General features: G+C 41.7%; 2 protein-coding genes across 2 annotated transcripts; both read right to left on the bottom strand.

Annotated features, from left to right (window-relative positions):
• Window positions 1–361: 361 nt before the first annotated feature.
• Window positions 362–1,888, bottom strand: LOC148101902 (uncharacterized). The gene has a single exon (XM_087844590.1). The coding sequence runs from the start codon at window positions 1,886–1,888 to the stop codon at window positions 362–364; it is 1,527 nt and encodes a 508-aa protein (XP_087700716.1).
• Window positions 1,889–6,261: 4,373 nt separating this feature from the next.
• LOC148101901 (uncharacterized) lies at window positions 6,262–7,851 on the bottom strand. The gene has a single exon (XM_087844329.1). The coding sequence runs from the start codon at window positions 7,849–7,851 to the stop codon at window positions 6,262–6,264; it is 1,590 nt and encodes a 529-aa protein (XP_087700455.1).
• Between the last annotated feature and the right edge of the window lie 2,825 nt (window positions 7,852–10,676).

The following is a 10,676-nucleotide window of genomic DNA, read 5'->3' as shown; positions in this document are numbered from 1 at the left end:
CTATCAAAAGGGTCTTTGACGATTTCAGTCATAAGTGAAAATTATGTTTGAAAGAAAATATATTTTATCGGATTGCGGTGTGTGATATCCATAGTCATTTCTAGTTAGGAAGAAATTGAAAAGATAAAGGCATAAACTGAAAAAATGTCTAAAAACAGTCTTCTCATGGTAGACAACAGGTGAAAATAGCAACACATTTGATTTATGTACAGATTCTACAGCACAGCATGTGTCAGGTGGATATTAAGCCACCTTGGAGCTATTTTACAAAGGCTATTAAGCAATATCATTCAGATAGAGTTAACTTAGCCAGCTAACAGCATTAACCTAATTTTCCTCGGGATGAATAAAGTATAATCAATCAATCAATCATTGTCTCAGTACCGCCAGGATCCATATCCATTTTTACATACAATGTTGCTTCTCTCTGCAATGGCAAAGGCCTTGCTTTTTTCTTTATTACTATCACTGTAACAATCACTCCAGCTACCACCAGCAGCACCACTACTGCCACCACCACATACGGCGTATGTGGTGGTGGACTGCTGGGTAAATTCAAAGTGATCTCTTGTTTAAAAATGCATTCCAGAGACTCTGTCCACTCTTTGTCCATTTCATCTTCTTCAGTACCTTTGTCATCATCATCCGTATAATCCCCTACAAAATCCAGGGTTTTAACAACAGCGCAAAAGTACTTCCCCCCATCTGACACCTTCAGGTCGTTGATGGTCAGCAAAGTCCCATCCTCAGATAGAGTCACTCTGCCTCGTAGATCTTTAGGGATGGGAACAGTTTGGTCCTGTGAGTCGTGGATGATCTCATAGTGCCCTGAAAGTCCATAGCGGTGCCACTGCACTATATCTGAAACATCTTGGCCAGAATCGCACATCAGGGAGACATTTTCACCTTCATCAGCAACTTTTTCTTGGAGTTTGTTTTTGGGGCAAAGAAACAATGTATAATGCATCTCACGCAAGTGGGAGATGCATGAATAGTCTCCAATGTAGTCTGCAGAGATGGCAGGTATAACCAGTGAGAAGTCATCAGCTGATATGTACATTGGACTGCCCCTCGTGTTACCATCAATTCTCCCCAGTGGAGTTTCCCACGCCTGCTCACTCTCATCAATAGAACAATTTAGAAGCACTCTGTCCCCCAGTGAGACAAAAATGTCCTTGCTTTCACTCTCATCTGGTGGGTGCATGGTTTGGAAACTAAGACAGTTGATACCTTTCATCACAAGACACTTAAAGTGTGTGGTTTTCTGTAACATGTTGTTGAACACGAGCAATGCACCGTTGTCTCTTACATCTACCACACCTGCAAGCTCCTTCACCAGAGGCTTCAGGGACACACTGCTAACCAGGAAGAGTGTGGGCTCATAAGACGGATACATTTCATGGTACCAGCGTACAGATGTTCCCTCAGAGCCAATGGCATTGCTATTGCACAAGATCTCAGTCCCTTTACCGTCTTTACTTACAATTATGTCTTTAGATTCAATCTGCTCCTTACATACAGTGAGCTGCTGTGTCTTCTGGCTGATTATCGTCTGGTTCTTCCAACATTCCCTCCTATAAATCCCAGAGTCCAAGTGAGTGAGGTTACTGATTTGAAACCCGAGCAGGCTGGGATCGTCACTGATGTGGGTACGACCCTGTAGGTCTGCAGGTGGTGTGTTGGGCATGTTCTTGTTTGAAGAGTTGCCAAGCAGTTGGTCTCCCTCTGACGCAGATCTATAAACAACAATATAATCCATTCCGAAACAGTATCCCAGCTGGATAACTTCGCCCTCTGCTCTGACAGCAGGTTCTGGGTTGTCACTGTAGACCTCATGAAGGAGGAGGAGAAGGAAAAGCAGGAGCTCTGCAAACCTGATGCAGGTCATGTTGTGTCTGAGTGACTCTGGAAAGTGTGATTACTGAATGTCGTTTGCGACTTTGGTTCTGCTTAAAGCAGAACAGGAAGTAGCGGGTTTGGTGTGTGTGTGTGTGTGTGTGTGTGTGTGTGTATGAGTGCGAGTGAGGTGTGCATGTTTTTATGATGATAGTGCTTAATAAAAAAAAATCATCTCTGAAAGCATAATTGTCTAAGAAAATATACACAAAACATAGACTTGATACATATCCAGTGACGGGGCACTCAAAGGAAAGAAAGATTTACAAAATCAAACTGGAGAAGCCGACACCATTTACAGCTGACAGAAAATACAACACAGTCTCTGCACTTCACCATTTCTTCACATCTCTTTCTGAGAAGATGTAACTAATACATTTAATTACTGTCATGGTTGTCACTCATTTTGAGTTTATTATGTTGTAATGTTTTAGCTCTCTATAATTCAGTATTGTGTTTTAGTTCCCTTTTTATAGGATATTTGGATTTCCTGTTTTCTTGTTGCGGTCTCATTCCCTGCTTCCAGTTCGAGTCTCTCATGTCCTCCGTGTTGCGTCATTGTGTTTGCCTGTTTACATGTTCCCCTCCTTGTGTGTTATTTCTTGTCTCCCCTGTCTGTAGTGTACTTTCATGTATGTTCTCCCCAGCCAGTAATGCCCCCCTCCCGCATCCCTCTCTCTTTGTCTCGTCAAAAGTAAACTGACTATCACATATTAGTCCCCCCCGCCCCGTCAGCCGTCATGTCTCTCTTTCTCTCTTGATCTCCCCTCTCTGCACCCCCCCACCTTCGCTCTTTGTCACATCTCCCTTTTCCCCTCTCTGTAAACCCCCCCCCCCCTCTCCAGTCCATCCGTTTCCTTGAGCGTTCCTTCCTCCCAGCTCCTGTGTCAACTTGTGTGTTTTAGTCTACATCTTAGTGTTTCCTGTTTTACTTTGACAGTCTCACGTCCTATGTGCAGTGTGTTTTACTTTGCTTCCTCTGTGTCATTGGGCCTTTCTCAATATGCGTACTTGTGCGTACTTGCGTTCTCGTGTACTCGTGATACGTCATCAGTCGGAGACCAAGTACTGTTCCAATTCAAAGTACGCATCAAGCCGAGAACGCGAAAAAGTCCCAGATGTGTTCTCGCTCCGCCCGTTTTATCGAGCACGCATCGGTGGTGACTTGTGTGGACTTGGTACAGCTAAATATCCCAGAATGCATTTTGTCCAAAACTCAAACGCGGCAATGGCGGACGAGCGGGGTTAAAAACTTTTAAATACTCTTTCTGGGTCACAAAATAAACTTTTAAGTTCTTTTCAAGCGAGAATGTAGCTGTGTAAACTTCAAATATCTGCTCGATTTATCAAGATATCATATATTTCCAAACAAGCTCCGACATTTTCGGAGACGTCTGTGACCCGCCAGCTCCATAACAGACAGCGAGGTCGACGATTATTACAGCCGGCGAGAACAGCGGACTCCCGCCACATCGTTTTCAACCCCCCCCGCGGTCTTTTCGCTACTCAGGTTAAACAAACCCCAGTAGCTGTCTATTGTATTGAGTGTCCACTAAAATAAAAATAAAAGCGTTCTAACATCTCACCTGCTTGTTTTTATTAAGGTATGTACACGTATGTACATGTACACTATTTTTATTAATAGAGATTTCACTACTGAGGTTAAACATGATATATAAGTCACTTAGATCACTTCTAAATGTTAATGTTTGGCTTATTTCAGCTTTTTATTTGTTCCTGAGTAAACCGGTTTGGCTGTGATTAAAGTTAAGCTTCATAACATATTACTCACAGTTAAATTAAGAGGGGACGGCAGTAAAAACTCCGGACCTGTGACATCATCAAGTACACTGGTGTTCCAATTGTACAAATCGCGAGTCCGTGCTCGCGATCTCGGCGAGTCCGTACTCCCGTGCGTTCTCAGCCTTAATAAAATGTCTCACTTTTGGTTTCAATTAAGTTCGTTTTCACGCCTGGTTGTTTGTCTGCGTTTGGGTACACTCCACACACCGACCAGACGGCTGTGACAATTACAGCTTAGATATAGATGGTAAAAGGTGATTGATGCACTGGGAATCACTGGATTACCAATGAAGTGTCGTTTGCATGATGTACGTCGGTCATTGGTTTCACTGCCTGCAGCTTAAATGTTTTGGTCCATTCTCATTTCTTTCTTTAATATCTTAACCAGAAGAAGTTGTTTCCAGTAAAAGAAGAAAAATATCCCCACCAGGCCCACTGCACACTATGTGTTCAGCACCAAACAACAAACCAAACAGCATTTAGCTGCTAAAAAGACTGATATTTCCTACAGATTTTGTGAAGAACAGAAAGGAGCAGAGAGGACAATGGATGTTTGACTCATGGTTATCGGGTAGCCAGAAACGTCACATGAGTAGACTTGTAATATATATATTATATGTTTGTTTTAAATACACCACTCTTGCTTAAAAAACAAAAAAGAAAAAGAAAAACTGATGCCCTGCAGAATGTGACAATTACAAGCTACACCTAAGCTATTAGAAGTGGCTTATAGTCAAAGTAGCCATTCATTTTATTTGAATTTCTCCCCTTCCCAATTATGTCCCTCCATCTAAATTATTACCACATTACACCTTCCTCTGTCTCTTGCTCACGTTGTTGTACGTACCTCTTTCTCTTTTCTGGTATTTCTCTGCGACTGCTGCTAGCAACAGCAGCATCCTGTGAATGGGAGGGACTACTCCATAACCCAATGTACACCTCCCAACAAATAATAATAATAATAATGGATTGCATTTATATAGCGCTTTTCGGGACCCCTCAAAGCGCTTTACAATTCCACTATTCATTCACTCTCACATTCATACACTGGTGGAGGCAGCTACAGTTGTAGCCACAGCTGCCCTGGGGCAGACTGACAGAGGTGAGGCTGCCATATCGCGCTATCGGCCCCTCTGGCCAACTCTGTAGATGGTACAAAAGACTAAGAACGTAGGGTTACCTTGTAACCTCGGTTCTCTGAGTAAAGAGTCGATTGTGCCAATTCTAGGGCTGCTTGGAGATCAAATTATCAGTGATTTCACGCCAGCACAGGTGCTCTATAAGTGAGCCAGAGTGTCTGTCCACACACCCTGAATAGCATTGGGTTTATCCTTGTACATATCAAATATGTAACAAATTGAAGATTGAGATCAACACTGCAATCTTTCAGTGTCAAAAATGAAGCAGTATACACATACCCCCACCCTTTTTTTTTAAAAAACATTTATACTAAATGTGTAAAAACACACATCCACACACAGGCTGCTATGTTACAAGAACAAATGCTGTTATTAAAAAGAAAACAGTAGGTGAAGTGTCTTGCCCAAGGACACAACGACCAAGACTGTCCGAGCCGGGGCTCGAACCGGCAACCTTCTGATTACAAGACGAACACCCAATTCTTGAGCCACGATCGCCCAGCCAAATGTAACTAAGCGTCAGGTCGATGCAGCCCACTTCAGTACAGCTGATTTCTTTCATGCATTTCCAAGTACTGTTATGCTGCAGTTTTTAACTTATCAGTGAGAGAACAACAATCATCACCTCAGTGTAAGAAAATTATTATATCATCAGTATATGAATTCACAAATGTCAATAGATTCCTGGAAGGAGAGTGCTGAAACTACTGAAATGGACTTGAGGTAATGTACAAAGAAGAAAAAAACCCTAATTGACAAATATGCCTGCCTTGCCTTTCCCTCATCTTTTTTTCTATTGGCTAGCACTGCACATAAAACACAGAGACACAACCACACACGTAACCACACACAAGCATAAATGAGGGCAAAAACATTGGCCTCTTAAGTAGGTTTCTACAAAGGCTTCCTGAAATAGTTTAAATCAGGCATTAAGGTCTGACTCAGACTTGGTAGAACCTACAATGTAGTAGCCAACATTGCTAAAAGTGACAGTGAGGTGATGGCTGCAAGTCAAACAAGTGAAGTTCATCACTGCAACAAATGAGATGAGAAACGAGACAGAATTTAGAAGTGCAGAAATGTGAATTGTTTAAGAACACTGGAGGGTCGTACTATAAAGTCCTTGGTGTGTTGTTTCATTATTTATTAGTAGTATATCATTATTAATATATTTATTATGAATGATTTCAGACTATAGTGCTAATGTAACCATGTAATCAACAAATTAGCTGCCTTTAATTCTTTCATCGCAATGATCTGATCGATGTTCTTACATTACATTAAGTTAAAAAAATGTCTAAAAACAGTCTTCTCATGGTAGACAACAGGTGAAAATAGCAACACATTTGATTTATCTACAGATTCTACAGCACAGCATGTGTCAGGTGGATATTAAGAGCTTGGAGCTATTTTACAAAGGCTATCAAGCACTAGACAGAGTTAACTTCTCAGTACAGCCAGGATCTGTATTCATTTTTACATTTGATGTCACTTTTCTCAGCAATGGCAAAGGCTTTGCTTTTTTCTTTATCACTATCACTGTAACAATGACTCCAACTACCACCAGCAGCACCACCAGTCCTGCCCCCACAGCATATGCAGTAGCATTACTGCCACCGTTGACTAATATGATCAGACTGATCTCCTGCTTAAAAATGCATATTGGTGGATTGACCCACGGGTGTTTATTGCTGGTTTCATTTTCTCCGCTACCTTTTCCATCATTATCTATATCATCATCCATAGAAGTCATCTCACTGTATTTTAAAACAGCACATATGTACTTCCCTCCATCCTTCACCTTCAGGTCGTTGATGGTCAGCAAAGTCCCATCCTCAGATAGAGTCACTCTGCCTCGTAGATCTTTAGGGATGGGAACAGTTTTGTCCTGCGAGTTGTGGATGATCTCATAGTGCCCAGAAAGTCCATAGCGGTGCCACTGCACACTTTCTGGATCATCTTGGTTAATATTGCACATCAGCGAGACATTTTCACCTTGACCAACAACTTGATAAACAACAGATTCGTCGGGGCAAAGAAACAATGCATAATGCATCTCACGCAAGGGGGAGATGCATGAATAGTCTCCAATGTAGTCTGCAGAGATGGCAGGTATAACCAGTGAGAAGTCATCAGCTGATATGTACATTGGACTGCCCCTCATGTTACCATCAATTCTTCCCAGTGGAGTTTCCCACGCCTGCTCACCCTCATCAATAGAACAATTTAGAAGCACTCTGTCCCCCGGTGAGACAAAAATGTCCTTGCTTTCACTCTCATCTGGTGGGTGCATGGTTTGGAAACTAAGACAGTTGATACCTTTCATCACAAGACACTTAAAGTGTGTGGTTTTCTGTAACATGTTGTTGAACACAAGCAATGCACCGTTGTCTCTTACATCTACCACACCTGCAAGCTCCTTCACCAGAGGCTTCAGCGAAACACTGCTATCCAGGAAGAGTGTGGGCTCATAAGACGGATACATTTCATGGTACCAGCGTACAGATGTTCCCTCAGAGCCAATGGCATTGCTATTGCACAAGATCTCAGTCCCTTTACCGTCTTTACTTACAATTATGTCTTCAGATTCAATCTGCTCCTTACACACAGTGAGCTGCTGTGTCTTCTGGCTGATTATCGTCTGGTTCTTCCAACATTCCCTCCTATAAATCCCAGAGTCCAAGTGAGTGAGGTTACTGATTTGAAACCCGAGCAGGCTGGGATCGTCACTGATGTGGGTACGACCCTGTAGGTCTGCAGGTGGAGTGTTGGTCATGTTCTTCTTTGAAGAATTGCCAAGCAGTTGGTCTCCCTCTGAAGCAGATCTATAAACAACAATATAATCCATTGCGAAACATTTACCCAGCTGGATAACTTCGCCCTCTGCCTTGAAAATGGGTTCTGATTCCTCACTGTAGACCTTGCTGAAGAGGAGGAAAAGCAGGAGCTCTATAAAGCAGGTCATGTTGTGTCTGAGTGTATGGAAATTGTGATCACTGAAAGGCTTCTTCATTGTGGTTTGCCACTTTTGTTCTGCTTACAGCAGCTGCAGAACGGGTAGTAGGGGGGTGGTGTGTGTGTGTGTGTGCATATGTGTGCACTTTTATGATGATAGTCCTTAATAAAAACAATAGTATTCATCTTTGAATGCATAATTGTTTCAGAAATTCTACACAAAATATAGACTTAATACATATCCAGTGATTGAGCACTCAAAGATTTACAAACCTAAACTGGAGAAGCTGACACCATTTTAAAGGTGACAGAAAATGCAACGCCGTCTCTGCACTTAACTATTTCTTAGAACAACCGCTGTACACTTCCTGGAACACAACCCAACACTGATGCTCCATTTTCCACAACTGCTATGTCAGCAGTGCTGCTGGCTGTTATGAGAGTCACTTTTACAAAATATCTCGGAGTGTTGTGATATTCACAGGTAAAGCAAAGGCATCCAATTATCAAATAACACTTAATAAAAGGCATTAATGCTGACTGTATAGTTTTGAGCACAGAAAAAATTGCATAGCAAAAGACTATGACTGCATTAGTCCAATAATAACTAAAGAAACTTAAGCTTGTAACTCTTCAAGACCTCCATAAGGAATTTTTTTTTAAAAATCTACTTGCGATGTTATATTTTGAGTTGAGCTTTTTAACCAGTTACCTAAAGTCCTGCTTTCCCACCATGTAACCGCATTGATAATTTCCATCCATCGCTTGTTTTCATTTAGAGTGCAACTAGTCAATCCAAATAGCGAGTGCAACTAACAAGAACTCCAGTGATAATGACTGTAGTTATCTGTTTACATTTGGGTCTCTTATCACCAACTGCTAGTATCCCCTCTCCCATACCCTGCCTATACTCGAAAATGTAATTTTACTTCAAATGGTGAAACAAGTTAGTAGTTTCCACCATTATCTGGAATTCTTTTTTGCATATATTGCAAAGCCCTGTGGTTTCTTGACGGCTGTTGAAGTAGGTCCCATTTTAAGTACTCAGTCATCAATGGATGCTGACACACAGCTTTTGTGATTGTCTTGTTGCATGCATTAGGGCACATGTGTTAAAGTCAAGGCCCGCGGGCCACATCCGGCCCGCGAGATCATTTATATAGATGTACTATTATTGTTATGCATGGCCCAGCGATATGAGGCGCTAATAATATACAAACTACAGATCCCATAATGCAGCGCTGCAGCCTCCTTGCTGAAAGCTAGGCTAACTGGGAACATTCCCATGTCAATCAAGTCAAACTTCTGCAGTGTTGGGGAGTAACGGAATACATGTACCGCCGTTACGTATTTAAAATACAAAATATGAGTAACTGTATTCTGTTACAGTTACCGTTTAAAAAGGTGGTATTTAGAATACAGTTACTTTGTTGAAATAAATGGATTACACGGCGGTACTTCCGTGTTTCATGTTGTCGCGGGTCAGGCCTGTTTCGGTTTTGTTTGACAGCTACGTTCTGTTGTTCCAGGCGGCAGCGTTACGGTTGCCATGGTTACACAGTGCCTCTCTCTCTCTGCGTGTTCCCTGGGTGAGAGAGGCCTTTTTGTTGTTGTTGTGCTAAGCTAATAGGCAGAATGCTTTAGGTATAGCTCTAAAGAATGTAGCATCATAGGCAGTGTAGTCTGTGCTGCAGGGAGAATGGACTGCCATACTCGTTACGTGTCTGTGAGCGAGGGAGGGAGAAAAAGGAAAAGTACGAGCTGTCATCGAGCAAAAACGGGAGCTGGAAGCATGTAAATATAATAATAACCACTGCAGCCAAGAAGAGAGCCTGACGAGCCCAGTTGTAAGTAAGCTATTAAGACTCGACTGTACACCGTGTTCGTGTTTTCCTCCAAAAACAATAAGTTCTGTTGGAGCAGCCTTTCAACGCCTCTCTCTGTCTCTCGCAAGCAAAGTGACCCAGACAACAAAGTAAAGCTAGTTTTCGGCTACAAGCAGAACCCACCGTATTAGCCAGAGGTCCCTTTACTACGGTTCGGAGCCGCGGACCTTCAGTAACAGTAATAAATCACAGCAATAGTACATTCATGTAGTTGTAAACAGCATGATAATATATTAAGTAATCCAAAGTATTCAGAATACGTTACTCTCATTGAGTAACGTAACGGAATATGTTACAGAATACATTTTGGGGCATGTAATCTGTAATCTGTAATGGAATACATTTTAAAACTAACCTTCCCAACACTGAACTTCTGTTATTGCGAAGCTAGCTGCTCAAAGTTTATTAAAGTTTTTTTTTAAGCTTATTTATTCTGGAATAATATTCCTGTCTGTTTTTATTCATATTTATGTTTTTAAAAAGTTGTTTTAGTGTGTTCAATAAATGTTTATCTTGTTTGACCCGCGACCTAAAGTGTGCTTTGACTTTTGGCCCCCTGTGCAATTGAGTTTGCCACCCCTGCATTAGGGGATGTAAATGGTGTTGGTGGTGTTGCTATCACATTGACGTCACAATATTACATTTTTATATCATTTCAAATTTGTAACGGGATTATTGCAGATTATATGATATTGCACGGCCCTAGGTCAGGGACACTAATTGCCTAAGCAGCTTCAGCCATGGTGGGCTGCCACAAGCCAAAATCATCCTGAGTCATAACGTTGGAGATCAGGTTATAAATGAACAATAGCAAAGTTCTGCCTGCTTCTGCTGGAGGGTCCTTCGTTTTAAAAGGATTTTCCTTCCACATGTTACAGCTACTCATCGAATTCTGTCTGATTGTTGGAGTTTGGTTTTTAATATTGGAAGGTATTTACCTGATAATATAACATGAGTTGAGGCAGCTGTTGTTGTGATTTGGTGCTATATAAATAAA

This window comes from Neolamprologus brichardi, chromosome 7 (genome assembly GCF_056152115.1).
Source record: "Neolamprologus brichardi isolate AB-2024 chromosome 7, ASM5615211v1, whole genome shotgun sequence".
Classification (NCBI taxonomy): domain Eukaryota; kingdom Metazoa; phylum Chordata; class Actinopteri; order Cichliformes; family Cichlidae; genus Neolamprologus; species Neolamprologus brichardi.
The sequence above is the reverse complement of the archived record's forward strand: the minus strand, read 5'-3'. Positions and strand labels throughout refer to the sequence as shown.

What these genes read in the sequence shown, in the direction of transcription:
- LOC148101902 (XM_087844590.1), bottom strand. Translation starts at nt 1,888, where the DNA reads ATGACCTGCATCAGGTTTGCAGAGCTCCTGCTTTTCCTTCTCCTCCTC.
- LOC148101901 (XM_087844329.1), bottom strand. Translation starts at nt 7,851, where the DNA reads ATGAAGAAGCCTTTCAGTGATCACAATTTCCATACACTCAGACACAAC.